Source organism: Mus caroli, unplaced genomic scaffold (assembly GCF_978045245.1).
Source record: "Mus caroli unplaced genomic scaffold, Mus_caroli_1 scaffold_19, whole genome shotgun sequence".
Lineage (NCBI taxonomy): Eukaryota > Metazoa > Chordata > Mammalia > Rodentia > Muridae > Mus > Mus caroli.
In genome coordinates, this window is record NW_028227274.1 from 41,928,700 (window position 1) to 41,955,310 (window position 26,611).

Genomic DNA, 26,611 nt, shown 5'->3' on the forward strand with positions numbered 1-26,611 from the left:
AGTGATCTGAACTCGGCTTCAATCTCCACTTTGATTTAATAGCTGTGATTTTAAGAAACAGTGGATGAACGACAGAACCTGTGATTCATCATCTCCAGCTTTGCAAGGTTCCTGAAGTGAACTGAAGAGAAAGCCTTGGTGGCGGGGGCAGCTAATGGGATCTTTCAGTATTTGGGGAACTGGGTGTTCTCCTCCTGGGAGTGGAGGCCCTGGCTGTCAGTGATGAGCATTTTGCCAGGAGGGAGGACTCCACCTCCTTCATGTTTCCTCATAGCAGAGATTCTTAAAAGAGAGACTCACCTGTTGGCTCTTTTGTTTTTTCCTGACTGGTTCTAAATCCACCCCTGGGAATAGTCTTCATCTGATCTAGTGTTGGGATCATCAGAGCATTTTATAGTCACTGACTCTATTGTATAGTATTAACTTGCCTACCAGCAAACACAGATTTCAGGTGGTCTGATTTGGCAGACACAAAATAAAATATATTCGTAATTTTACATCAATATTTAAAAGGCTTTTACAGGCAAGGAAGTTCTTTTCTGGCCTCAGTGGGAGAGGATATGCCTAATCCAGTAAAGACTTGATGCCCCAGGAGAGGAAGATCCTGGGGCCTGTGTGAGGTCAGGGGTGGAGGAGGAGGGGGTGGAGTAGTGTGGTAACATCCTCTCAGAGGCAAAGGGGACACCTGGGATGGGATTAAGAACTCTATTTGAAATGTAAATGAGAAAATATCTAATAATTTTTTTTAAAAAAGAACTCTGGGAGGGGGGACTTGGAGGGGGAAATATTTGGAATATGAATAAAATAATTTAATTTTTAAAAAAGCTTTTTTTAAATAGAAACAAGGGTGTCCTTATGAACACAATTATAAAATAAAAAGGATACTTTTGATTTCAATTCAACTTTGGATTGTAAATGGGCAGGAAAGTTGTAACTGTTGCTGGGATCCAGGTTCAAGCAGGTTGACTGTAAGATGGAGGGGCTTGAGAATCTACTGGGAGCCAAGCTCTCATTAGCTATCCAGCTCACCGTGTATTCTCAGTATCGTGAAAAGCAGTAACGTTCTACAAACGCACCATCACTGTACACAGGTAACATTTGAGCCTTAGAACAAGTGTAGGGTACATGCATGATTTGCTCTGCTTCACATGCTAGGAAACAGGCTCGGAGGAAAGAGGCGACTTGCCCAAGGCAGCAGAGCAATTGGTGAGTCAACTGTTGGACCCAGGGAGATCTTGTTCCGAAGCTGGTTCATTTCCATGGCGCTGTCGTCACACGGACAGGAATAGAAACAGACTGCCTGCCTCCCTGCCCGTTTTCCTTCCATTAAGTGATGAAATCCTTGGTTTTCTAACCTGTGACAGTAATACATAGACTTTGCTTTCCATAGTCACTAGTTTACTGAGCAATGGAATTGTGATTAAAAACTATTACAAAATTAATAGTCAAATAAGTACATAAAATAATAAATAATAAAAGCTTTTAAAATTTATTTTGAAACTGATAAATTATTTCATGAGAGAAAAGGGAGAAAAATCTGGCGTTTTGGATTTTGATCATGCAGAGATTATAAAAAAGTCTTTGGTTTCAGGACTTTCTTCTGTATACATGGAAACTCTGATAATTACTGAAATCAAGCTACTTGGTTCTGGCTTCGGTTACTTTTTTAAATGTCCTTTGGCTGAGAGACCTAAGTAAACACTGGAAGGAGTGCTGGTATGCACAATGAACTACTTGTAGAATGAAACAAAGAAACAACATTACTAGAAAAAAGGTTATATTCATGTATTTATAATCTCTAATTACTTACTTATTATATTTTTTATTGAAGTAAGGCTAAGTAATAAAAGAATCAATTTATTTAGCATAGAGCATAATTTTCATATCATGGGTTATTGAAAGTTCAATCTTGAATCTCTAATGTTTCGGAGGAATGTGGGATTTGGTTAGGATAACATGTTCTTTTGATTGAGATTTATTTCTGTGGTTCTAGGTAGGAAAGAAGATTAGCATCTCTCACATGTTAGGCAAGTGCTTCATGAAGGGACTACTTCAGCAGTCCTACGAGAACGTTTAAAAGTAGTTATGTACAAGACTTATTTTCACAAAGTTTCTGCTCTTACCTATATGCACACTGAAAAGGATGCCAACTTTGTAGCTGCAGTGTGGCAATTAAGTCACACTTCAGAACTCTTGTAGATAAAATCAATGGGAGCACTAGGTTCTCTCATTATACACAACTTTTCCCAGATGTAGAAATCTCTACTTATTTTTTTTTTCCTGATGGGTAGGAAAACCAATCTGTCTGCTTCTCTCTTCCCCCTCTCACTTATGAAGGGAAGCCAATTAGAGAGAGGCATATTTGACTAGGAAGTAGCATGCCTGGTATCACAGGGGAACTCACATAGGATTAGAAATGATCAACATTAGGAGGGTTCTTTCTCTAGACTTATGAGGATGGGTATTATAAAAATATATTACTTTCAGAAATAGATATTATCTGCTTAAATTCGACACCTTGGCAGGATCTCACAAGTTGGAAACTAAACTGGTGTTCTCTAAGGAGTCTAACATGAGCCTGAACAACTGGTTCTGTGTGTCACCAACCAGTATGTATAAAAGTAAGCTGCATCTCACGGGTTCAGTCTTAGAGCACCAGCTGAGCAATGCACAGAGCAGTCCTGTAACCGACTTACATCATCTTCAGCATGAAGACAGCCACGGTGCCAATGCTTCTGACCCTGGCATTTTATCTCACACAAGGTGAGCAATTTGCATACAACTGAAGTTTGTTACCACACGGCTCAGAGCCTGGGGAAGGGACTTTTCTTCCTTAACTCCACTTAGAAAATGTGTGTGTGTGTGTGTGTGTGTGTGTGTGTGTGTGTGTGTGTGTGTGATTTAAAATCTTGAACCATCTTTAAAAACAGAAAGGAGTTTGAGAACAATTAAACTTTTAACTCTGAGAGGCCTTCCTAACAATTTTTATACTAGTTCTGAAAAGCCAATGGATTATTCTGTACCTTCCCCTCATTAAGCATCCAGTCTTCACTACTTTTAGATATGAGACACTTAAAACTGGTATATATCAATAATCCATGTACTTTGATAATACATATATAAATGAATATTAAAAAATGAATTAGTAAAATATAAAAATAAATTATATTGACTATTCCTGTTTTAAGACAATAATGTTTTATGTGTTTATCTTAAAAAACTTAAATATACAACTTTCTAAACTATCTTAAAAATGAGTAAAAATGTTGGACCTGAAGGATGAAGTATTTTTGTGTGAGCTAAAAAATAATTTTCTAATTTTGTGTTTGATTGTTAGGATGACATGGGCTACATAAATTTTCCTTTCTACAAGTGCTTTTTAAAACACATGACCTTGGTATAAGCTACTGGGATCATTATAAACAAATGATGTCTTCAACTTCATACTACCTGGGCGTTTTAAGTTATATTTACTTTAGTATGAAGTATTTCACAGTATGCTATCACCTTTTAAGGAAGAATGACATATTTTACTATGCAATGAGTTTTGGGGAAAGGAGATAATCTGGTAGGACTATACTATAGTATTATTTTCCAATGTAGATGAACCTTCCTAAGTGAATGAACCTTTGTGACCATCTCCTAGTACACTGCACTCATTTGATTGGCCACCATAAATCTTAATACATTCAATATAATTTGTGGTTTTAGAATATACTTTCAGTAAAGCAATAAGATCCCCCCATTACATGAATAATATGTCTAATTTATTATATACTTTACATTCTCTTAACTTTGGTTTCTGCATTTTTGTCCCAGATGCTGCTGGTGAGAAAGTAAATCAGGTCAGTCCTGCTTAATGTCATTGAATTTATTCTAAGTTTCCTAAAGAAATTGATTTGTGGCCAACACCTTCATGTTACTGGCAGGCACGAATAGCTTCTGTTAAAAACAGAGAAACAAGTTTTTTTATGGATCTAACATGAGTATTTCTCCTTATGTCTCTCTCTCTGCCTGTCTCTTTCTCTGTTTCTCTTTCTTCTTCTCAATATATTATTGATATAAGGTGTTTACAAGAGGCAACCCACCATGCTAAAATGATGCTTTAAAACACCATAGGCAAGCATACAAAAAATCAACTAAAAGAATTAATACTGTTTCATTCAGCAGTTGAAGAAGTCAAGATTCAACACATATTTTCTGGTAATTATTATGCAAAAATGATGTGCACATGTGCATGCACGCACACACACAATTAAATAAATATTTATTTAATGGCTAGTGTATTTCTAATTTTATTTTGAATTGTCAGAGAATTTTAAAGTAAACATCAAAACCATGCCTCTGAATTAACATGTGGTATATTAAATAGTAGTACTAGAAAGAAAAAGAGTAAGATACAGAATATTCCAAGAAATAAAGGTTGTCTCCATTTCTAAATGGACTAAACACACAGAGTTTTATATGGTGAGAAAGCATGGGAAGAAAAATCAAAAACCAAAAGAGATCTTTGCAGCTTACAGCAGCCCATGTAGAAGTAGCTATGAGGACAGAGTCCTGGATGCAGGAAGGTATCAGCCAGCTGTGATAGTCCCAGTATTGGGAAATAAAAGAATCATCTTGTATAGAAATACATTTTTATCTATTTGAAATATAATTGAAAAGGATGTGTCTTTGTCAAGTACATATTTAATTTTTGTCCATTGGCTGCTATGCATGCCATTGATTATTTTTTAAAGCAATATTGCATGTGTAGCAACAGACACCAGATCTAGACATGACCAGCTGGTAGTCTGTTAAATTGCTACTTCTCTTTGAGAGGAGATCACTGAGCTGTGATAACAATCAAAGATGTTTTAGCAGTAAACCCTTAGCAAAATTTTCCAGTAATGGTCTGGTCCCTGATACTATTCACTAATCATTCTGCAGGTAGTTTCAACTTCCAAACTTATTTAAAAAGGTTGATTAGATACAATGAAACTCGTCAGTCTCTATGAGCTACTCAGACCATCATTCTTCTGCTATTTTACTAACTCATTGTGGTACTGAATTTAACAGTAACCTCACAATGAATGATTGTTGACAGTCTGCGTTATTATACAGATTTTTTTGAGAGTCTGTAGACTCCTATGGTCAGTTCCTTGGAAGAGGTGCATTTGATAATTGGAACAAAATCTTTATTGCTTATCTTCTGATCAAAACATGTAGGAAATAGTTTTGTTTTTTGTTTTTTGTTTTTTTTTTCAAAATCAAAAGAAAGTATTAACTTCAAATTTGGCAAGGTTGATCTAGGACCTAGAAAACTTTCTCAGTTGATAGTGAAGATACTGTTTAGAATGGCTGCTCACTTCCACTGTACAGACACACTGTTGGCTTTAAGATGAACTTCAGCCCTAGGAAAGGCAGAGTGACAGAGAGAACAGGTTGTCAATAAATCATGCTGAACATAAGAATGAAAACACATATTCTTCTCTTTTAAGAGGCTGTTTCTCCATTCTTTTCTGTTGATTTTAATCTTTAAAATGCTCTCCACACTCTTTTGTAAACTCAATAAGGAAGGGCCATTGGCATTTTCCAAAAGGAAGTCCAAATCAAGAGGATCATATGTCTTTGAGGATGTTGCACAGGTAATAGTAGTAGACCAAAGGTTAAATTGGAATTCAACATGCCTTGGCCTGTTCTAAGCCTTTGGGAAAAGAACCCTGACTCTTCATCTCCATTATCTCCGAAGTAAGTCAGTCCCTGTATAAGGTGTGCCAAAGGATCTGGAACTTGTCCAGAGAATGAATCGTTATAGAAACTTGTTTTTACCAAGTATCTGGGAACTCTGCAAATATTTAATAACTGCTAATATTGCTATTTGACAAGGAATACACATTTCAGAGTAAATAGTAGGGGCCCCTGGCAGTGTCCAAGGCTCATACACCTACTCTCTGTGCTTCAGCTACCCTCTCTTATTCTAGTTAGCTATTGTTTTACTATATGCTAGCATTTAATGTATCAGTTTAGCTTATTATTATTGTTGTTGTTGCTATATCTGCTGTCACCATAACAAGAAAAATAAATGAAACTATTTTACTTATTGAGTTTTTATAACATGTCAAAGATTCTTTGAGGTCACTGGTAGCATCCATGAAAGATCATCAAGGATCCTTTGTCTCCTTCTATACCTTTTCTATCAGATTAATGCTTTTTTTAGGTGAGCTTCCTGTTTCTAACAGACAAGCCAGAGTTATTATTTTTATGTGTTGCTTGAACTGACCAAGTAGCTTCTTTTTCTATTAAACAAAGTTGTTTGTAGTGCTTAGATGATATAACTATATTTCTTTCAGGACCCATGCATAAAATTTCAAGCACAGATGAAAAATGGTACACTATCGTGTCCCAAAGGCAACAATTCTTCTCAAAGTCTCAATGACATCATTTCCCAAAGTGAATGCATCTTGTGCAAAAGAGCACTGTGAGTAAATTCCATTTCCTTCCACATGTTCAAATGACCAACTAACTCGTCTCTGAAGCAATGGGAACATGGTTTTGTTTTGTTTTTTATTAGATATTTTCTTTATTTACATTTCAAATGTTATCCCTGTCCTGGTTTCCCCTATGAAAACTCCCTAACCCCTCTCCCCTATCCCCTCTCCCTAACCCCTCTCCCCTCCCCCTGCTCCCCAATCCACCCACTCCCACTTCCTGGCCCTGGTATTCCCCTACACAGGGGCATAGAGTTTTCACAGGACCAAGGACCTCTACTCCCATTGATGACTGACTAGGCCATCCTCTGCGACATATGCAGCTGGAGCCATAAGTCCCACCGTGTGTACTCTTTAGTTAGTGGTTTAGTCTCTGGGAGTTCTGAGGGTGCTGGTTAGTTCATAATGTTGTTCCTCCTATGTGTCTGAAAACCTCTTCAGCTCCTTGGGTCCTTTCTCTAGCTCCTTCAGGGTCCTTGGTGACCCTGTGCCCAGTCCAATGGATGGCTGTGAACATCCATTTTAATTTAACTTAATTTCTCTTTCAATTCCATAATTTTCCAAACCTAGAAAAATAAATACACATGCTGAGCAGGCTCCTGTGCCACCTCCCATAACATAAAACTTGTTAATTGCCACCCACATAGAATGATTTTAATGATCACTCAATGGGATTTCAAAGGACTTTCAGGGAGCCCTATGTTAATATCTTAGCCAACACTCTCTGTAGTCTTCTCAGAATGCGGTTCTACTTTGAGCTTCTGCTTCTAAGATAAAAAAACTTAAAGTCAGATTCCTTGGGCCTGTTAAGACTTGATTTTGCTGTTTCTGAGAGGCTAAGAAGTTCCCCTAAGAGGAAACCAGAGGCGCCTTGTGGTTGCCAGCCAGCAGAAAGATTTATGCAGAATGCATTTAGACTATTTAGGGTGCCAGGGGAGAATCTGCCAGGATTACACAGGGTGCGGTAGACTAAAGATCTGACTGTAGCTTTCACTGCCATGCTCAGAAATAATAAGTACACTGGAAATTTACCAGGATGTTACTCAATGCCTCAGCATTTGCCCAATGTTTCTTAACTTGATTTATTTCTCTTCAATGACAAGCAGAAGGCAATAGAAGGTTTGAGTTATCAATTCTAAGTGCTCACACCAGAGTATCACAATTCTTTTTGGGATGCTTTTTGGATATTTTTCCTGCTATTAGGAATTAAACCTAGGGCTTCCGGAATGCTAGGCAAGGACTGTATGACTGACATACACCAGCAGGTCTCTAATGTGTTTTCTTAACAGGGATCCCAACTTCAATTTCCAAATATTGTCAAGATTCGTCATTGAAACCAAGACCATGCTAAACTTATGCATTTAAGACAATTATCCTATAACTGGTTTTTCAAAAGTTGTGATAGTATAAGTCAAGGTTTTAATGTGACATATTCAATAGTGTTGATATAAAAAGCACTGAAAGTATGTTTTACTTCTACTGAAGAAACTGAGGGATAAAGAAAAATGACAGGACAGGACTTAAGGTGTGGGGAAGCCATGCATGTATTATAATATTTTCTCATTCATTTGAAAGCTACATGAGAATCATCAACTATTCTAACTCTTTTTGTTATGTGAAGCCAAATCTATGAATACAATGTAACTGATAAATAACTTTAAACAAGAATGAAATGCTCTAAGACTTATGAGACAGTATATTAATACGGTTGCTCGTTAAATTGTTATTTTTGTTTTTTACCTGTGTAGTAAAGTAGTTGGCTTAACTTGGAAGAAGGAACTATAGACTGCTAGAGAGTTAACTTTCAAATGAGAATGGGCTGTGTAATTCAATGTAACTAGTCTTTCAAATGTCGCAAATAATGACACAGACCGTGTTTAGAGTATCAAGATAGTCATCTTGCTACAGGAAGTATCAGAGGTCAGGTATATGGTTAAACACCATGTATCTTCTCTATTCTAGTTCATATTTGAAACGCTTTTCCCAGTATTGTGGAGATTACAGAATTTCTCATGCAATAAAGGACCTATTTTCACTCTGGCATGTCAGACTAGGCTCTAGAAAACATTCAAGATGAGCATTACCATCTAAGTTTTTATTCCTAAAGGTTGCAAAGCAAATTTAATTTCAAATTATATTATTTCTTTTTCTTGCTCAGAGAACAAGGAGCATCTACCAAGATCATGAATGTGAGGGTTTTGTCAAGAGCCAACAGGGCCACTGCCCCAGCAAAGGTGAGACTATCTGGAGTCAACCAATCATGTTTGCTGAGATGATACTGGACTCTATTTAGAATTAGCTGTTTGTTTGCTAATTACCTGTTGTGAAGCCAACCACTTATAAGGGAGGGAATGTAGCTTAGTCCAAGGGTGGGCTAAGTATCTGGTACAGCTTGTCCATAGGCCCAACCCATGACCCGACTCTGAAAACATTGCCAGGTGTTGAGAGGTGGAGCAAGCCAGATGGTGTGAGCTTTCCCGGACTATTTCTCTTACCTCCTTGTCTGTCTAGTTCCTGTAAGAACCTTTCTTGGACAATAGAGATAATAACACATTTCAGAACTCTTATTGTCTGTGTAATCTGGCCAATCTGTATCTCTGGGTGTCATTATTTTATCAACTAAAATTTTAAAAGCTAGCCATAGTGTTTAACATGTGTCAACAGGCATTGAATCTGCTCTCTTTACCTTTTATTTTCCTTGTTATTTATTTTTTTATTTTTTATTTCTGATTTATCTTGTATGATGCTTGGAGTGTTCTGATAATTCAACTGGACTCATTTCTGTCTATTTTGTTGATTGCGATTTAAGTTAATATTTTGCAAGAGTGCAGTCTCCAATGGTTCAAAGGAAAACAAATCATAAAATAGAAGAGGGGCAGAAATCACGGAACAGATAAGGAGCATCCCACAACCATTTCACTGGAAAAGTGCATTTTATTATAGAAAAAATCCAAAAATAAAATTTAAATATATATATATATATATTTTTAAAAATAAAATAAAATTTAAAATATATATTATATATATAATATATTATATATATATATTTGGTTTTTCGAGACAGGGTTTCTCTGTATACCTCTGGCTGTCCTGGAGCTCACTTTGTAGACCAGGCTGGCCTCGAACTCAGAAATCCGCCTGCCTCTGCCTCCCGAGTGCTGGGATTAAAGGCGTGCGCCACCATGCCCGGCTTTAAAATAAAATAAAAGCATTTCATATTGATAGAAATGTCTCTTACCAAATCCCACAATTTTAGTTAACAGCTAACCTGACAACCACATCACCTCCAAGTTCTCCATGTTGCTTTTTCTTTAATTTCATCCTTCTCTCCCTCCTCCTTTGGCTCTGACATATAATTAAAATGATCAGTCAAGGTAGACACACCCTAATTATCCGTATCATACATGGTCTAGCCCAGCTACCATCTTCCTTGGCATTGCTGCTCAGGAATGTCTGAGAAACTCAGCCTCCACCATGAACATAGTTGACTAAATTCTTCTCCTGGGCTCAGTCAGTCTCATTTTTAAAACAATACCAGGTCAACCACTCAGCCACCCAATACCTGTACATCTTTCATCTATAATTAAAGGAACTACTTTTTAAGTTAGGAACACTGAGAAGGTATGTTTGCTACATAGAAGTCCAATTTTCTCTTCTGAGACAAGGCCATTCTGCATATCCACTTTTCGGTTCTTTTTGTCCCATCTCTCATTACCCTGCTTCTATGAAGGTGCCCCCCACCCACCTACCCACTCCTGCCTCACTACTCTAGCATTCCTCTACACTGGGCATCAAGCCTTCACAGGATCAACAGTGTTCAAAAATATTAGACACAAGAAAATGAGAAAAATGAGCAAAATATATTCACATACACACCCCAATCTTAAAAGGCTACTACTTCTTGTGTGTTTCCATCTGTAAAATGCAATTTGCTAAATTTTAAGTAGAAATCTTAAGATATAAAATGATGGAATTGTGTCTGCTATGTTAATTCTTTTAGCTTGATGATTAGGCTTACAAATAACATCTACCTGCATCTTCAAAGCAGACATATCAACCACTAACCATCATATGAAGCAAGATTTCAAAAATTTAGTGCAATTAAAGTAAGAGAAATTGGAGCAAATGAAAACTTTAAGGGACAATAACAATCATTTATCTCTGTAATATATTATAATAGTATGTGCAGTTTTAAAATATGAATGAGGAAAATAAAAATATGAGTTTAATATATATGAAAATATGAATAAAAATGTCTCTGAATGCATTCAGTTGTTCAATTTGGCAACTGTAGTTGAAATAGTTGTTTAAAATGTATACAAAATATTGAAAAAATCATGTTAAAACTTGAAAGGAAAGAAGAAGAAACAAGCCCAGTTTCACTACAAATAAATTATTTTTAAAAATATAAAACTTGGTATTTGGGAACTCACCTAAAAATACAAATGGAATATAACAAAATCAAATTTATTCTTAAATTATAAAGGAATTAAATTAATGAAAACAGGGAGAAACTGCTTAGAAAATAGAGAGACTTGCAAATTTTCTGGGACAAGAGATGTGTAATAGGAATGAGAGACAAAAACATAAAATGTAAAGGAAATATTCTTGACAGTTCTGTGGCCTAATTAGCTCATGGAATGTGATCTGACTCTCACATGTGTAGTTGCATTCACACACACACACACACACACACACACACGAGAGAGAGAGAGAGAGAGAGAGAGAGAGAGAGAGAGAGAGCAAACAACAATGAAGTCAGTTAAAGTGTTTTGAACTTCACATGTGTGTCTTTTCTCTCTCATAGATTAATATATCAATTAGATTATGTATTTATGGATTCACATGTTTATTTAATCATTCTTAGCATTTGATATTTTTGTAATAATACATCCATTTTATTTTTCATTTGTATTAGCATATAGATTTGATATGCTAATTATATATATATACCTTAATTTTGTATAGTTATTTCCAATTATAGTTCTATTTTTCATCTCTTCTAGTATTCATACTGGAAATATGGACTCTTCATTCATATTCTTTATTGTTTAAGTCATCTATAACATTCATTTCTTTTCTCTACTGTTATTTAAATTAATATCTTGTTTTCTGACAATTGTATCAATTGTTTTCTAGGAACTAAAAGTTACCAAATGAAACGATCTATTTTCAAGCATATATACCATTTTACTTCGTCCTTTTTTACACTTTTCCTAACAAGCCTTCCCGCTGAACCTGAACCTTCTACCTTTATGTCACAGGAACCATTATGATTTCTTAATTCTACATATGGATCATTGTTTTACCTGTTTGCACTTTCCTCTTCCATCTTTTAAGTTGTCTTAGTTGTCTCTCACATCTTTCTACTTCCATCACACAAAGATACACACAGAGAGACATACAGATCAATACAAATGTACACACACACAGACAAACACAGACACACACACACATACATATACATATACACAGACACACACACACACCAACACACAGATACACACAGACACAAGTATGCACACAGAGACACTTACACAAACAGACACAGACATGCAAACACACACACACACAGATATACCCAGACATATACAGATGCAGACACACACATATACAAATACAGAAACATACACAGATAGACACATTCACATGTGTATATACGGATATTATCCGGATATACATTCACACAGACACACATGCACACAGACACATATGCACATACATAACAGACATACACAAAAAAATACTTAGACACACAGCACTTAACATAATGGTGCCCACTTGCATTCTTATTTTTGGAAAATGTGATTATTTCATTGTGACAGCTTAGTAAAATCTCACTGTGCCTATAAACATTTTCTTTACCCGTTCATCTGTTGATGTACATCTAGGGCGATCCTGTTTCTTACCTGCTGTGAATAGTGCAACAACAAATATAACCGCACAAATATCTCCACTGTACATTAAGCTGGAGTCCTTCAGGTATATGGACAGAGTCATTACAGCTGGGTCTATACAGTACTCTATTTTTCGTTTTTTGAAAAATCTACATCATGACTTTCACAATCGTTGTATCAATTTACATTCCACCAAGAATATAAAAAATGATCCTCTAACTGTGCTAACATTTGTTAATAGACAAGTACAAATAAAACATTACTGATGGACAGTCTCATGAGTCTCACCTCAGGCATTTCATTTTATTAACGAAATGGTCCACAGTACCCTCTACTCCACCATAATATCCTACTTTATTAGTTTGCTACTATAGTGAGTGCTGTTATATTAGGCTTAACATCTAATAAAATATGGTTAGGAACTATAGACCACATGATACTAGCTATTTAGGAACTCTTTCCTTTTCTTTGTGATCTAAGGCATAATTTATTTTGATAGTTCTTTCTTGTGTTACATAAAATAGCAATGTTTGATTTTGTTTCTGTTAGTATCCTGCAAAACCAATCTAAAAGACTAATCATTTTCTTTTTCTTTTTTTTTTTTTCACTTTTAATTGTTATTGCTAGGGTTTTTCACTGTCAGTAAGAGAAAACCCAGCCAGTGCGGCTTTGATTTTTTTTTTTTTTTAGATATTTTCTTCATTTACACTTCAAATGCTATCCCGAAAGTTCCCTGTACCCTCCCCTTGCCCTGCTCCCCTACTCACCCACTCCCACTTCTTGGCCCTGGCATTCTTTTCTTTTTTAAAAATTGGATGTTTTATTTATTTACATTTCAAATGTTATCCTCTTTCCCAGTTTCTCCTCTGAAAAGCCCCTATTCCTTTCCTTCTTCCTCTGCTTCTATGAAGGTGCCCCACACACACCTAGCCACTCCTGCCTCACTGCCCTAGCATTCCTCTACACTGGGGCATCAAGCCTTCACAAGACCAAGGGCCTCCCCTCCAACCGATGCCAGATAAGGCCCTTTCAGCTCCTCCATTCCTTCCCCTAACTCCTCCACTGGGATCCCTGTGCTTAGTCCGATAAGCAGTTCTCTAAATCTTTACTCAAACTCTCATTCTAGTTGTCAGTTTATCTAATGTTATTACATATTGTGAATTATTTGGGAGACAGTGAGCCTATGAGTGTACACACATTTCTCTCCTCCTATTTCTGTTTTATATAATGATCTAATTCCTCACTAATAATGCGTCCAGACTCTAGCCTCCTACATATTAAGATTGTTGCATTTTATCTGCCTATTCCTATGTCTTATTTTTTTCTTATTTAACTTTAAATATTTGTATACCTTATTCATTTTTACATCTTCATATCACTTTTTATTTACCTAACTTTGCAAAAGGAACATGAAATCAATTTATGTTTGATTTTTATAATGTATTTTCCAATAAAGTAGCCTACTAGCAAAATGCTTTCTATAATTGTTTTGAACTTAGTCTATGTGTTTATATAATGCATTCAGATATCTCTCACCCATGCTTATCTCCATTTCTCCACACATTGGTTAGCTTATTAGGAATACTGAGCTTATTAGCTTATTATTTCTTCTGCTGTCTCGCGACACATTGAATTTAACCATAGCAAACCTTTTAATTTTAATCTTTTCCTGCTATCATTATGTGGTTTGGTATTACTTTAAATGACTCAAGCCCTGTGTCTTTTACTTTGTGGGTTTATTCATTTTTCTCTGTTACTTCTACTACAGTAGGACTTGATTTTCTTCTTAATTATGTTGAGTTTTTAAAATTATTTCCAAATTAGTGTGTTTTTCTTAACGTCCCACCAGCAGTCATTTAATTGTAACATACTCGCCATTGATGCTATTATGATTGCCTTGATCCTAAAATCCATATGTTCAAATGTGTATAATGACAGCTAATATCTGTCTCTGTCAGTGATGCCTGTCTTCTTTCATATTGTAAACTTTTATCTCAGCTTATATTCTGAAAATATGCTATACATCCACACATTTGAGATGAACTAGATTTAGCTTTCTGTTGTTATGGCTGTGCTGACCTTGCAGCATTTCACAGACTATGAATTTTCCTTTCTTACTCAGACACCTGTGCTCCTCCTTCCTCCCAATTTGTGAAGTTACTTCTTTGCTTTCCTGGGGCTTCTATATTTTAAAAGTTTCCATTGCTATTGCCTTTGAGGAGGTCCCTTTGGCCTGAACTTCAGCTCAAAATTCATTATCTATTTGTACATATCTTGATACTTTTTCCTTTACACTGTTATATTTGTTACTATTTAAATCTTTTCTAAGTGTGAACATTCTATTATATACTGCTTGTTTCTGAATGAATTCTATTACCCTGTTTCATACTGAAAGTATCTTTTATTTTTCTGAAGAATGTTGCACTTTTGATAAATTAGTCTTCTCTTCATCCTGACAGTTTCAATTAAGTTGAATTATGGTTTTCAGTAGATAGTATTTCTTTAACGTTGTCTTAGTTCTGAGATATGCACATATTTTAAACATTAAATTCCATAGCCGCCCTGTCTTATTTCCTTCCTAATAAGCTAACAATGTGCATGATCAAGCTCCTGGCAAGTGCCTTGCCAGGACAAGGAATGAGGGCAAGAGCTGAAAGTTCTGGAACCTAGCCCAGGTTGCTGCCTTTCTTCCAGGTCAGGATCCATCCATGAGCTCTTAAGTGTCAGCCTTGGGAAGAGGTATTTTTCTATAAGATGTGATTCACCTTGGAGTCTGGAGGACAAGGTGGTGGAATAGTAAATGCCTGCACCTGTCCTGTCACCTCACAGCTGGTCTTTTGATTCACCCCGCCATCATTCAGCCAACACCTGTGACCTAGTATGCTGCCCTTGGTATTTCAGGTGAAGGGCAATGGCTTTGGTTGTTCACTTTGATCCATAATTTCCTATGGATGTTTCCACACCCTCTAAGAATGACATCTTAGAGAAAGATCACTGCTCACCTGCTTGGTTTTGGGGGTTTTTTTTTTGTTTGTTTGTTTGTTTTGTTTGTTTTGTTTTTTAATGATGCAGCCACACTTTCTTTCTCTAGCTATTTGAAAAGCATGATCCAGCAACGACAAATCTTACTGCTCTAGCTCTTCTGTCAGCTCTGGAATGGCTGGCTTCTTCTCACTAATGTCATTTCATCACAAAGATCGTCTTTGGAGAAGGATATTTCTGGTGAATTGATATTTAAGTGAAGTACATTATAGCTGTGTTTAAGTCTTTGACTTATTTTTGTTGAAGTATCATAATCTAAAATTTTTTCTGTTGTGATCTTCCTGTTAGCATATAGACCCAGTAAAAGAGTATTCTAGCTCTGTTTACAATGCAATCTCACAAAATAGTTGACTACCCAAAGTCTTTCAAATAAGCAATGAATCTTCTGTAATAATTTAGAAAGTAAGTGAATAAAATAACATATATGTTACTTTGTTTTTATTTTGCTAGTGGAACCATGATATACTTTTTCTTACCACTTCAATCTTTTTTCCTTTAGGACAACTCTCTGTTGTAATCCTTTGACTGGTAAATTCAGTATATAATTGTAAAAAGTTCACTTTTTTATGTTTTTATGACACACTAAATCATTACTGGCATATATCATATGTTCCATATACACTATTGAAACATTTGAAAGGTACCAAAACTTGATTCTCAATGTGATATCGACAGTGGGAGACTCTAGTTAAATGTGTTTGGTTTTGGATGTACATTAAACTCAAATGACACTGCATATTCTTTGTTAACTTATATCACAATAGTTATGGCCAAATCATATTTCATAATTATTTCTTTGAATTATTTCCGTGAATGTGGAATGTGGACTGGTTTTGAATTTTGATCTTTCACATGAAGAAAGGGGTTCAAAGAGGTAAAGTGAGTGGATAGCAGATCCAACCTCAGAACACTTGTCTTCAGTTACTGCCAGGGATAGTTGTTTTGTCACCATCCAGATTTGTCCTTAAACATATGCCATTCTATGACAGCAGTGACCTGGAGATTTCAGCCAGCACCCTTGAAAGATACGTAGTTCTCTTGTGCTGGTTGTCATTAGAGAAAGCATTTTTTAGTGTGGACTGATGTTTCGCCTACATGTGTATCTGTGTGAAGGTGTTGGAACTCCCTACAACAGACTTAATTGACAGTAGTGTGCTATCAGTGGGTGCTTGGAATTGAACTCGGACCCCTTGGAAGAACCTCCAGTGCTCCTAACTGTGGAGCCATCTCTCCAGCCCAAGAAAGCATTTTAAATAACCACAATATCCCAAACCTTTTTGTGATCAGACTGTCCTAGTCACTGCACCTATATTAACAACTTAAATACCCTCAAGTCATCAACAATTCTTAAAATTGTACCCATTTTGCAAGTGAGGACACTTCAGTATGGATCGGTTAAAATACCTGCCTCAGACCATACAGTTGTAGCAGTAAAATTAAGAATCTGGAAATCTGGCTTAAACTTAATGTATCATAATCATTTCCTATAGTTCACAATTTACAGAGAGTTTCTATGTCTATTATCTGCTAGGACCATTTATCATTCTGTTGAGACTAAAGGCAGAATTTGGCTGGAATACAGTGTGCTCAGTTTGATTGATGTGGGCTTTGCTTATCTCACCTGAACAACAAATGCTGGGACCGTACCAAAACTATTTCCCCTTTTTCAAATATAACCCTGTCTCTGCCTTCAGACCACATTTCATTGTCTGTGATTTTATTAGCTCATCCATATCTACATTTATTTTTCCTGCAGAGTTATATTGTGGGCTTGAAATACTAACCTTTTTCTAATAGATATCCTGACTTTTTGACATTCTTTGACTATATCTCTTGCAGTTGAACTGTGAGAGTTTCAAACAAAGAAGAAAAGATGGGGATTTCATCTGTCCATCTGACACTTCTGCAGTTTGTGGCACAGATGGGAAAACATACCGCAGCAGATGTGAACTGTGTGCTGAGAATGCGTGAGTACCCTATAAAGCAGACATAGTGTTTGTGCAACTAAGTGATGTGTTTTCTTCCCTATACTATTTATAATTCATTTGATTTGAGTTAATCTCCAACAAACTTCATACGCTGTTTCTTTTACTACTCTTTGAGGGAAATGTACACCGTGAAACATTTTATATCTTACAAAAATCTCCCAAGTGGAATAGTTTTGGACAGTTACCATAGCCTCTGTTAGGTAAACAGGGCATGGAGATACAAATGCAGACACGGAAACAGAGGCTAAACACACACACACACACACACACACACAAGCATGTGTATCTATCTTCTCTCATCTATCAATGTACTAATTTCTGATTGTTTTCTTTTATGCATAGAATGTTATCATATCAAATAATATTTAAATCATCAAGAGATTATAAAATTATATAGGATGTAAATGGAAGTTTGAATTTTGAACTCCTTTGCCAGATAGATATCACATCTCACTGGCCTACATTGTTCCCTGTGTTCTTCCTCCACCCTCACAGCTTGTTCTGGTTGTTAATTTTCCTTAACCAACAAGATGCACACCTGCTCTGGAGCCTTTTCTTATGGCTTCAAACTTGAATGAACTGGTTTTTTGTTTCTGGAAACACAATAGCAAATGTTTGAGAAGGTAATAGGGAAATAGTCTTTGAGATTCTGAACCTTTTCTCGTAATGATTCTTCTCTCATACAATATATCCCAACCACAGTCTCTCTCTCTCTCTCTCTCTCTCTCTCTCTCTCTCTCTCTCTCTCTCTCTCTCTCTCTCTCTCTCTCTCCCCTCTTCTTGTAGCCCTCCCAACCTCCTCTCTTCTCCAGATTCACTCCCCCTCCATTTCCTCTTCAGAAAAGAGCAGGTCTCCAAGAGATGACAGCCAAGCAGGACAAAACAAGATATAGTGAGACAAGGCAAAAGCCCTCATATCAAGGCTCTGCAAGGCAACCCAATAAGAGGGAAAAAAATCTCAAGAGCAGTCAAGAGTCTGCAAATATCCACTCCCACTGTCAGAAGTCCCACAAAACCCTCAAGCTAACACCACAACAGAGGACCTGGTATAGGGCCGTGTTGAACATTGTGCTTTCAATTTCTCTGAGCCCATGGGAGCCCCCGCTTAGTTGACTTGGTGGGACTAGTTCTCCTGGTGTCCTCCATCCCCTTTGACTCCTTCAGTCTTTCCTTCTGATCTGTGAGGCTCCCCAGTCTCCAAGGGGAGGGACCAGATGGAGACATCTAGTTTATTCTTTTTAAACTCAGGCCATGCATCTCTGTGCCTGTTTCCATCTGCTGCTGGATCTAAGAGTATAACAGAATATTATTAGAAATTGTTTCATTAAAAATTTTTAGACCAGTTGTGTTTGTTTCTACCCTAGTTCTCTGGGCTAACCAGTCTCTTCTTCCTGGACATCCAGACAGGGTAGGACATGGGCTTCCTCTTGTGAAGTGGGCCTCAATTTAAATAAGACATTGGTTGTCCACTCTCACATGTTCTGTGCCACCATTGCTCCAGCACACCTTTAAGGCAGGAGAGATTGTAGGTTAAAGGTTTTGTTGCTGGGTTGCTATCCAGGTATATTTTGCCATAGCCTGAAGAGTACTTCCTCGTGATAAGGAGACTAGAGTGTAGAGGTAAAGGCTCCAAGGTCACAATAGCTCCATCTCTTCATGTTCAATGAGCTGAGTATTAAATTCTCGTCAGGTGTGGGACTTCCACTGTCAGTCTTCAAAGGGCATCAGCCTGGATTGTACAAGGATCTTCACTGGACCTTGTTTTGTTCTTTCTTATAACACAGGTCTGAATAAACTGAATTGCAACTTACCTTTTTGGTTAATTCATGAGTGTACTTTCAAAGAACCGTCACCAAGAATAAATATTAAAAAAATAGAAACCCCAGGGCCAGTGAGGTGGCCACCAGGCCTAACAACCCGAGTTCTCTTCCTGAAACCCACATGGTGGAAAGAGAAAATTAACTTTAATAGGTTATACTCTGGCCTTCACTTGCATGGTTTGCCAAAACCCCACACTTCCTACCCCTCACACTAAATAACATATAAATAATAAATAAATAAAATAATGCAATATGATTTTAAAATAAATAAACCAAATAGACAAAGAACATTGTCTGTTTTCTAAGGCATGCATTTTTACAATACTACTTTAAACATACTGAACTACACTATATCATAAGCTAAGGTTAGTAGTTTAAATTTTAAATCTCTGATCCATGTGATATTTTTTCCTAGAATATCATATGACTCATTGTGTTATGGTGACTCATTGCTCTGACCTCTACAAAACTCCATACAATATTCCAGATTACTGTTTGTCAGCCTAGATATCCTGAAAATCTCTTTCCTATTACTCTTCCATTCTTAGTTTTATTCTGAGCTTTATGTTTTTATTGTTATACATATGCTGAATTATAAACTACTTCTATAGAAAGTAGAAATTATTTACATTTATGGTTTTGAATATTCTCTAAATTCTATTAGATTGAACAAAGTAAATAATAAGACTCTATGTACTTTTTACAAACAATAAAATGTAAGTTAGCATAGAAGAATCTTTTAATGAAAAGTAGGTACATTAAAGTTGAACTTTTTACAAAAACTAGCAATGGCAGCAGCTACAAACGACTAAGGTCTTGGAGAGGTAGCCAGCATCTACTGCAAGCCTGAAATTTAGCCCCAAACATGACTCCGTTGCTTTGTTATTGTTTAAAATTATAAACAGGGGCTTTCATTATACAAGCCAAGTAAAAACTAAAGTGTAACAGTTTTCAGGTTCATCAACAGAATGCTGGGAGAGGGTTGACAAGCTGGGCAATTCTACCATGCTAATCTCTGTGTCTATGAACTTTTTGATTCCAGGAAAAGCCAGAACCATGTTGACATAAAGAGTGAAGGTGAATGTGGCAGCAGCCATCTAGAGACGGTAAGGACAAGTGCCAATGTGGGGACACTGGTATCAGTGTACAGCAGTGGTTCTCACCCTTCCTAATGCTGGGACACTGTAACAGAGTTCCTCAAGTTGTGGCAACCCCATCCATAAAACTATTTTTTTGCTACTTCATTGCTGTAAGTTTGCTTCTGTTATGAATCCTAATGTAAATCTCTGATAAGTGGGATATCTGATATGCCACCATCTGGAGGGATTGAGAGCCACTGAGTAAAGGCAAACATAGCTGTGTTTCTCCACCATAGTTTGGGATGCTCAGGAGTAATTCTTGCTTGACTGAAATTCGGCATCCTTCTGTTCACATGGGGAAAAAAAGCATCCGAGTTTTTAAAACCATACGAGTTTACTCTGGTCATAAGACCAGTAGACTCTCTTAATAATATTAATTATTAATAAAATTAATTAATTATTAATTAAAGAGAAACATGGAAAACTAAACTGATCACTTCAGAAGTAAATGGGCACTAGAGGTCAACCACTGCCTTAGAGTTGAAACCTCAGCTTGGGAACGCACTGTTAGGAAACCTCAAGCCAAAGAGCTAAGGAAATGAGATTTAGACTAAGTTGTTACTTGCTAGCTAAGATTCTGTGAGCTTTTGATGTGAGGAAAAGACAGGAAACACCATGAATCTCACACTTAATAATCCAGTGGAGCACCAATCCTAATTTCAGTGGTTTGATGCTTTTATCACTAGCCTCTACCATGGTTTGGTATACATAGTTTTAAGAATCTGTTGACATCACCCATGACATTGAGACAAGGTTGAGAGCAAGGAGAGTGAGCCACATGAGTTCTAACATAATTGTTTCTTGAATACGTACATGAGAAAGTAAATAGTTCTGTACTTAGAGATGAGTTACACAGACTCACAAAGCTGTTTCTGCATGACCAACACTTCCTCAAAGCTTTGTTGAAGCGTTCAGTCAGTAGCTGTGTGCCATGTTCGTTGGTCTCTTCTTTAGGATATGTGCAGTGATTTTCGAGCCTATGTGCAAGACGGAAGACTTGGATGTACACGGGAAAATGATCCAATCCTTGGTCCTGATGGGAGGACACATGGCAATAGGTGTGCCATGTGTGCTGAGCTCTTGTAAGTAGCATCTCCGGATGCATTTATGAGGAGGCCCTGATTTCCTGTCCTGAGAGCCCTAGAGTGCCAATATCTTCCTCATGATGCATGTGAACTTTTGGCTTCATAATGAATGTGAGATAGGTCTAGCTACAAAATGGGCTTCTTGTCTTTTTCCTTCACATTACTACAATATTTTTAAAAGAAAAATTTGAAACTTCATTTAAAAATTATAATGCCTCAAAAATGCTTGATGTTTTATTATATAATAGTTTAAGACTTGGGGAAATGGGTTTGAGCAGTTAAAGAAGAAGAAGAATTGACTAAAACTTTGTTTGGTGTACTGTATTAATAACTTACATTCTAATTGAAAAAAAATAAAGACAGACTTGGAAAGCACTTGAACACTGAATAATCCAAGCTGATCACTTGACATGCAATGCTTTCTTTATTTTTAGTGACCCTCCCTGAGTAGTGCCACTGAATTTTAAATAGTAGTATAAAGAAATAACAATAAAATGAGGATTAATAAAGATAATATAGTCTCTGGACTCAGTATGAAAGATGAGTGTCATTTAAAGGAAGAACTATTGGCTTCATTTTTTTCTGAGTGCCCGGCATGGCACATTTTTATCTAGAAGGTATGAGTCTTCAACGTTCTGTAGCTTTTCATTATTTTATGTCCTGATAGAAAATGAGAGTCTAATGTTTCCAAATTGGCTTCCTGCAGGATGAGCCTGAGACACCAGGATGAGGCTACAATGGAATCAGCCATAGTGTTCAGAACCTCAGTGCCAATTTATCATTTAGGAATAACCTTACTTTGACAGGAAGGCCAACCAATGTCCTGCATGGCTTAAAAAGTTGCACGGAGGGTGTGTATGGCAATACCTGAGAGGCTCAGTTTGGTTTCACCCTTGTCACACCATTGTTTCAAGGCTCTTAGTTATGCCTGTTAGAGGGAATTTTCCTGACAATCTTCTGTTTGTCACTGGAGGTGGCACGCCCATCTGGCTCTACAGAACAAAGCTTCTAATTGAGTGGCAGTTGAGTCAGGTTCACACCCTTCCTTATCTTTGGCAATGTCTTGGTCTCTCACATTCAAGACAGGGAAGTGCTTGTCTCCTGAGAGTGGATCAGTTTCAACAGGGCTGTTGTAAAGGACAGGAAAGTGTTTAGTGCTCAGAATAGGGTGGACACTGCAAATATGACTGGAGCATGTGGATTCTGTTTCCTTGACAGTTTAAAAGAAGCTAAAGAAAATGCCACACGTAACAGAGAGAGCAGAATTCGGAGAGATGCCGAGAAGGTAAATGGATCACTGCCAGAGTGTAGTGATTGGACTTACTATAGTCATGGATAAAAATTACACTTGCACCTTTGAGGGAACACAATAATGTCATTGTACCATACTACTCTATTCACTTCATGTTACTTAAAGTTCCTCAAATATATTATTCTTAATATAGCTATCATCAGGGTCTTTTGAAACCATCATTCGCAGCTAAGGTATATAATGGTCACTCTGCCCATTGCTATTAGCCTTGTCTCTCTCACATTGGGGCAATCAGATTGCTTTGAATACATTTTAAAAACTTTTTGGCATAGTATAAATTAGATAGGAAATTTTTCAAATAATATAGTCTCTTAAGCAGTGCAGCTAATGGTGATTTACTCTAAAATTCTGCTAATATAATTGGAGTGATTCCCGATTTCTAAAATGTGGTTATTTTATTAAATAAGACCCTTCTTAATAGAATTCTTGTTTCTTAATGAAGATCTCAAACATTGAAGTGGTAGCTTAAAAAGTACTCCTAAAATTAAGTTTTGTCATATTTAGCTGATGTTATAAAATTTCAGTTTATTACAAAAAAAATTCTTTCTTGTGTTGAAGTAAGTAATGCAGCCTTGGCTTATTAAAGCACTAGGGTTATTAAACCCTTATTGCACAGAGATGGATAATAGTGACTTCGCTGAAATGACTGGCCTTTTGTGAGGAAACAAAGACACCTGGATTTTGGTCTTCATCTCATCGTGCTCTGGGTATTGAGAGTGAGGAAAATATCTCTCTGGGCCCCAAATTTCTTGTCATATGGACATTAGACACAAGACTCAATCTTACCTTCTTTCTGTATTGTGTTTTCACCTTCAATGCTTTTTCAGACTAATACAGACACACAGTTTGTGAACTTAGGGTGATGCTTTCCCATGGGAAAGAAAGACCAACTTTTTGGTAATCTAGAGATGACTTTTCTCTTAACAATCCTATATAATGAAGCAAAATTTCCAAACTAAACTAAGTAGTTTGAGCTTAGCCATAAAGAAACAAAATACCCAGGGGCTGTTCCACACCAACCAAGGATAGAAACAATGCATTTTGTGGAGTCTGTATATATCAGTGGGATACCCTGGGCTAGCCTGTCATATTTCTCATGTATTCCATGTAACCAGGGCTGTTTTCCAGCAAGTGTCAAGCACCCTACTTCTTCTTCTTGATGGCCAGGGTCATTAGACACAACAGGGCTAAGCAGGACTGCTTCTCAGTGATGGCTCAATGTGTGCCCTGTAATTAACCTGTCAGTGGGTTGCTCACAAAAGTGCTTCTTCAGAATCCTCTTGGATGAATCACAAGCTATAAACTGAAATTATCATTGTTGGTGTTCTGGAAATCATGGAGCATTGCTGTTTATGGCCATGTTATTGTCAGGTGTCTCCTTTCTACACCTTATTCCAAGTATTTTACCCAGAAAGTGTAGGATATGTCCATTCCTCCTTTCAAAACTGGTATCTTCTTATTGAAGTGCATAAGTGGTTCTTTTGAAAAAGCATCTTGGAATGAAATATGAACTTCAAATACAAACCACAGTGCTTATCTAGAAAAATCTCCCTGTACAGGTGCTAACATCAAGGTCCTGTGATTTTGTGTGAGTCACTCACAGAGTAGAGCCACAGTGCAGTCACCAAGGTCTCCTGACTCTTGCTCTTCTCCCCCTGCAGCTGCTTCCACTATCTTGGTAGATGTGGAAAGATTAAAGTCATACAGTTGATGGTCATGTTTATAGACTAGGCTGAAGTAAAATATTGCAGGTTTGTTCATATAGAGGTCCTGAAGTCTATAGTGTGTCTGTGTCTCTCTCTCTTCTGTGTGTGTGTGTGTGTGTCTGTGTCTGTGTCTATGTGTATGTGTGTGTAAAGTTTATTCAATATCAAATACTAGCATTCAGAAAGACTAGAACAAAATTATCAAGAAGCCTAGCACCGAATCTCCCTTCCACTTTTGAATATCATTTTTTTAAATAGAAATTCCAGATAAGTAGAGTTCACACAGGTCAAGGTAAAGGGAGCTACATTCACTCTAGGTTTTCACCTACAGAGTCAGAAATGGACTTAGTCAATAAAAGCAGAGCTCACGTAGTAGCTGTAAACTACCTTCCTCCTATCTCTTTGCAAATGAGGTTAAATTGATCCATCTCAAGTAGCATTAAAACACTTATTTCTACAAGCCCAATGTTTCCATTCTCTTGGGTTTATGTGGGGATATCACGAAAGACCCCACCCCAACCCCTCAGTATTAGAAAAATAACCCGAATTACTTTTAGTTTTAGGAAACGCCTTACTGTGTCCTCAGCTCTCGTCCTTCAACAATTAAAGTACACAGGTCTTTAGAGTGCCGAGTAATGTGGTCAAATAGTTGGTGTTTGAATAATTCTCAATTAGTGTTTATGTTTACCATAATTCCCTGATGTGTCATTCTGTGATTATAAATCGATTATTCAAAAAAATGCCAAAATTGAAGACCAGCAGATGTTAAAGGCAATTGCTTGTTCTTGTTTTGGTTTCCCCAAAGGAACTTTGCAAGGAATTTGAAAACCAAGTGAGGAGCGGAAGACTCTTCTGTACCCGGGAAAGCGACCCAATCCGTGGCCCCGATGGCAAGATGCATGGGAACAAGTGTGCCCTCTGTGCTGAGATATTGTGAGCTTCCCCTCAATTCACTGAGAAGGCGGCGACACAAAATGATGGATGAGTAGCAGCAGTAGTCAGTGAGGGTTTTGCCACTATGAAGCATCTGAACAGACTTATGTCCTCCTAAATTCATAAGCCCATCTAGTCAATGTTTTGTGTCTGTGTCACAAACTAAACTGAGTACAAACTAAATTCATTTTCCAATTAGAAGGCAGGCTTCTCAGTAACACATGTGAGTCCTATGCCTTTGTGACCTTTTAATGAAGTAGTCGTAAAACAGAGTGATGTGTGGAAAGACTTTATCTTCACTAATTAACTCATTGTGGCAGTATTGATAGGACATTTTCAAAGATTCTTTACATTCATGTTATTATCTGGCAATATAAGCCACAGAAAAAGGCTGACCCCCACAACACAAAGCCGACAGGCTTCAATACATTCTCAGATGCTTTGAGATATGAACTTGTGTCTTGCTGTTTGTTTGCTCTTTTGAGATGAGGTTAGGCTGGAACTTATTATCTAGCTCAGACTACTTTTAAACTTGTGATAAACCTCCAACCTTAGCCTCCAAAATTCTGGACTTACCAGTGTAAACAATATCATTTAGGAGAATTCCACAAACGCTTTACTACCTGTTGTCCTAATGCATGTATCTCTGGATTTTGGCCAGATAACTTCCCCTCTTCTTGTAGACTGTATATTAAGACTGTCCTCCTTGGATAAAGCCTCCTATACCCTAGTTGAAAATCAATCTTCATAATCCTAAATTATAGTCTTCCATAGCCATCATCACAATTGGCAATTACATAATTATTTCTATGATCACTAGTTGACTATTACTGTTGTCTCCAAGGCTACAAATACTAAGAGAATAATGGATAGGGTTGTTTTGTTTTCTAATGTCCTACCAGGTTGAGTCCAATGTTGACCCCAAAAGTAGGTACTAACTGAATGAAGAGTGAGTGTATAAAAGTGTACATGAATGAAGATGCTGCCTTTCTTAAGCTTAAAGCTAACAGTGAAGCAACACATGAACCTGTGTACACATACTTACTTACATACTTCAAAACATAATGAAAACTAATCAGTAAAGAAAAGTTAACACTAAAATAATTGACTGATAAAAAGCTTATTTCTATTTAGAGTTTGCAATGTCTCCTTTTAGAAGTATGATTTAAAATGAAGATACTTAAGAGAAATATTTATGTACATAAGCATGCACTTATAT

At 36.9% G+C, this 26,611-nt stretch overlaps 1 protein-coding gene across 1 annotated transcript in view; it reads left to right on the forward strand.

Annotated features, from left to right (window-relative positions):
* The first annotated feature begins 2,708 nt into the window (after nt 1-2,708).
* The window catches only part of Spink5 (serine peptidase inhibitor Kazal type 5), a 59,901-nt gene continuing 35,998 nt past the window's right edge, over nt 2,709-26,611 (forward strand). The window contains exons 1-9 of the mRNA XM_085833502.1: nt 2,709-2,763; nt 3,820-3,845; nt 6,333-6,460; nt 8,629-8,704; nt 17,249-17,376; nt 20,260-20,323; nt 21,311-21,438; nt 22,660-22,726; nt 25,265-25,392. Of these exons, the coding sequence (XP_085689628.1) occupies nt 2,709-2,763; nt 3,820-3,845; nt 6,333-6,460; nt 8,629-8,704; nt 17,249-17,376; nt 20,260-20,323; nt 21,311-21,438; nt 22,660-22,726; nt 25,265-25,392 (800 nt within the window). The remainder of the gene's footprint in view (nt 2,764-3,819; nt 3,846-6,332; nt 6,461-8,628; nt 8,705-17,248; nt 17,377-20,259; nt 20,324-21,310; nt 21,439-22,659; nt 22,727-25,264; nt 25,393-26,611) is intronic.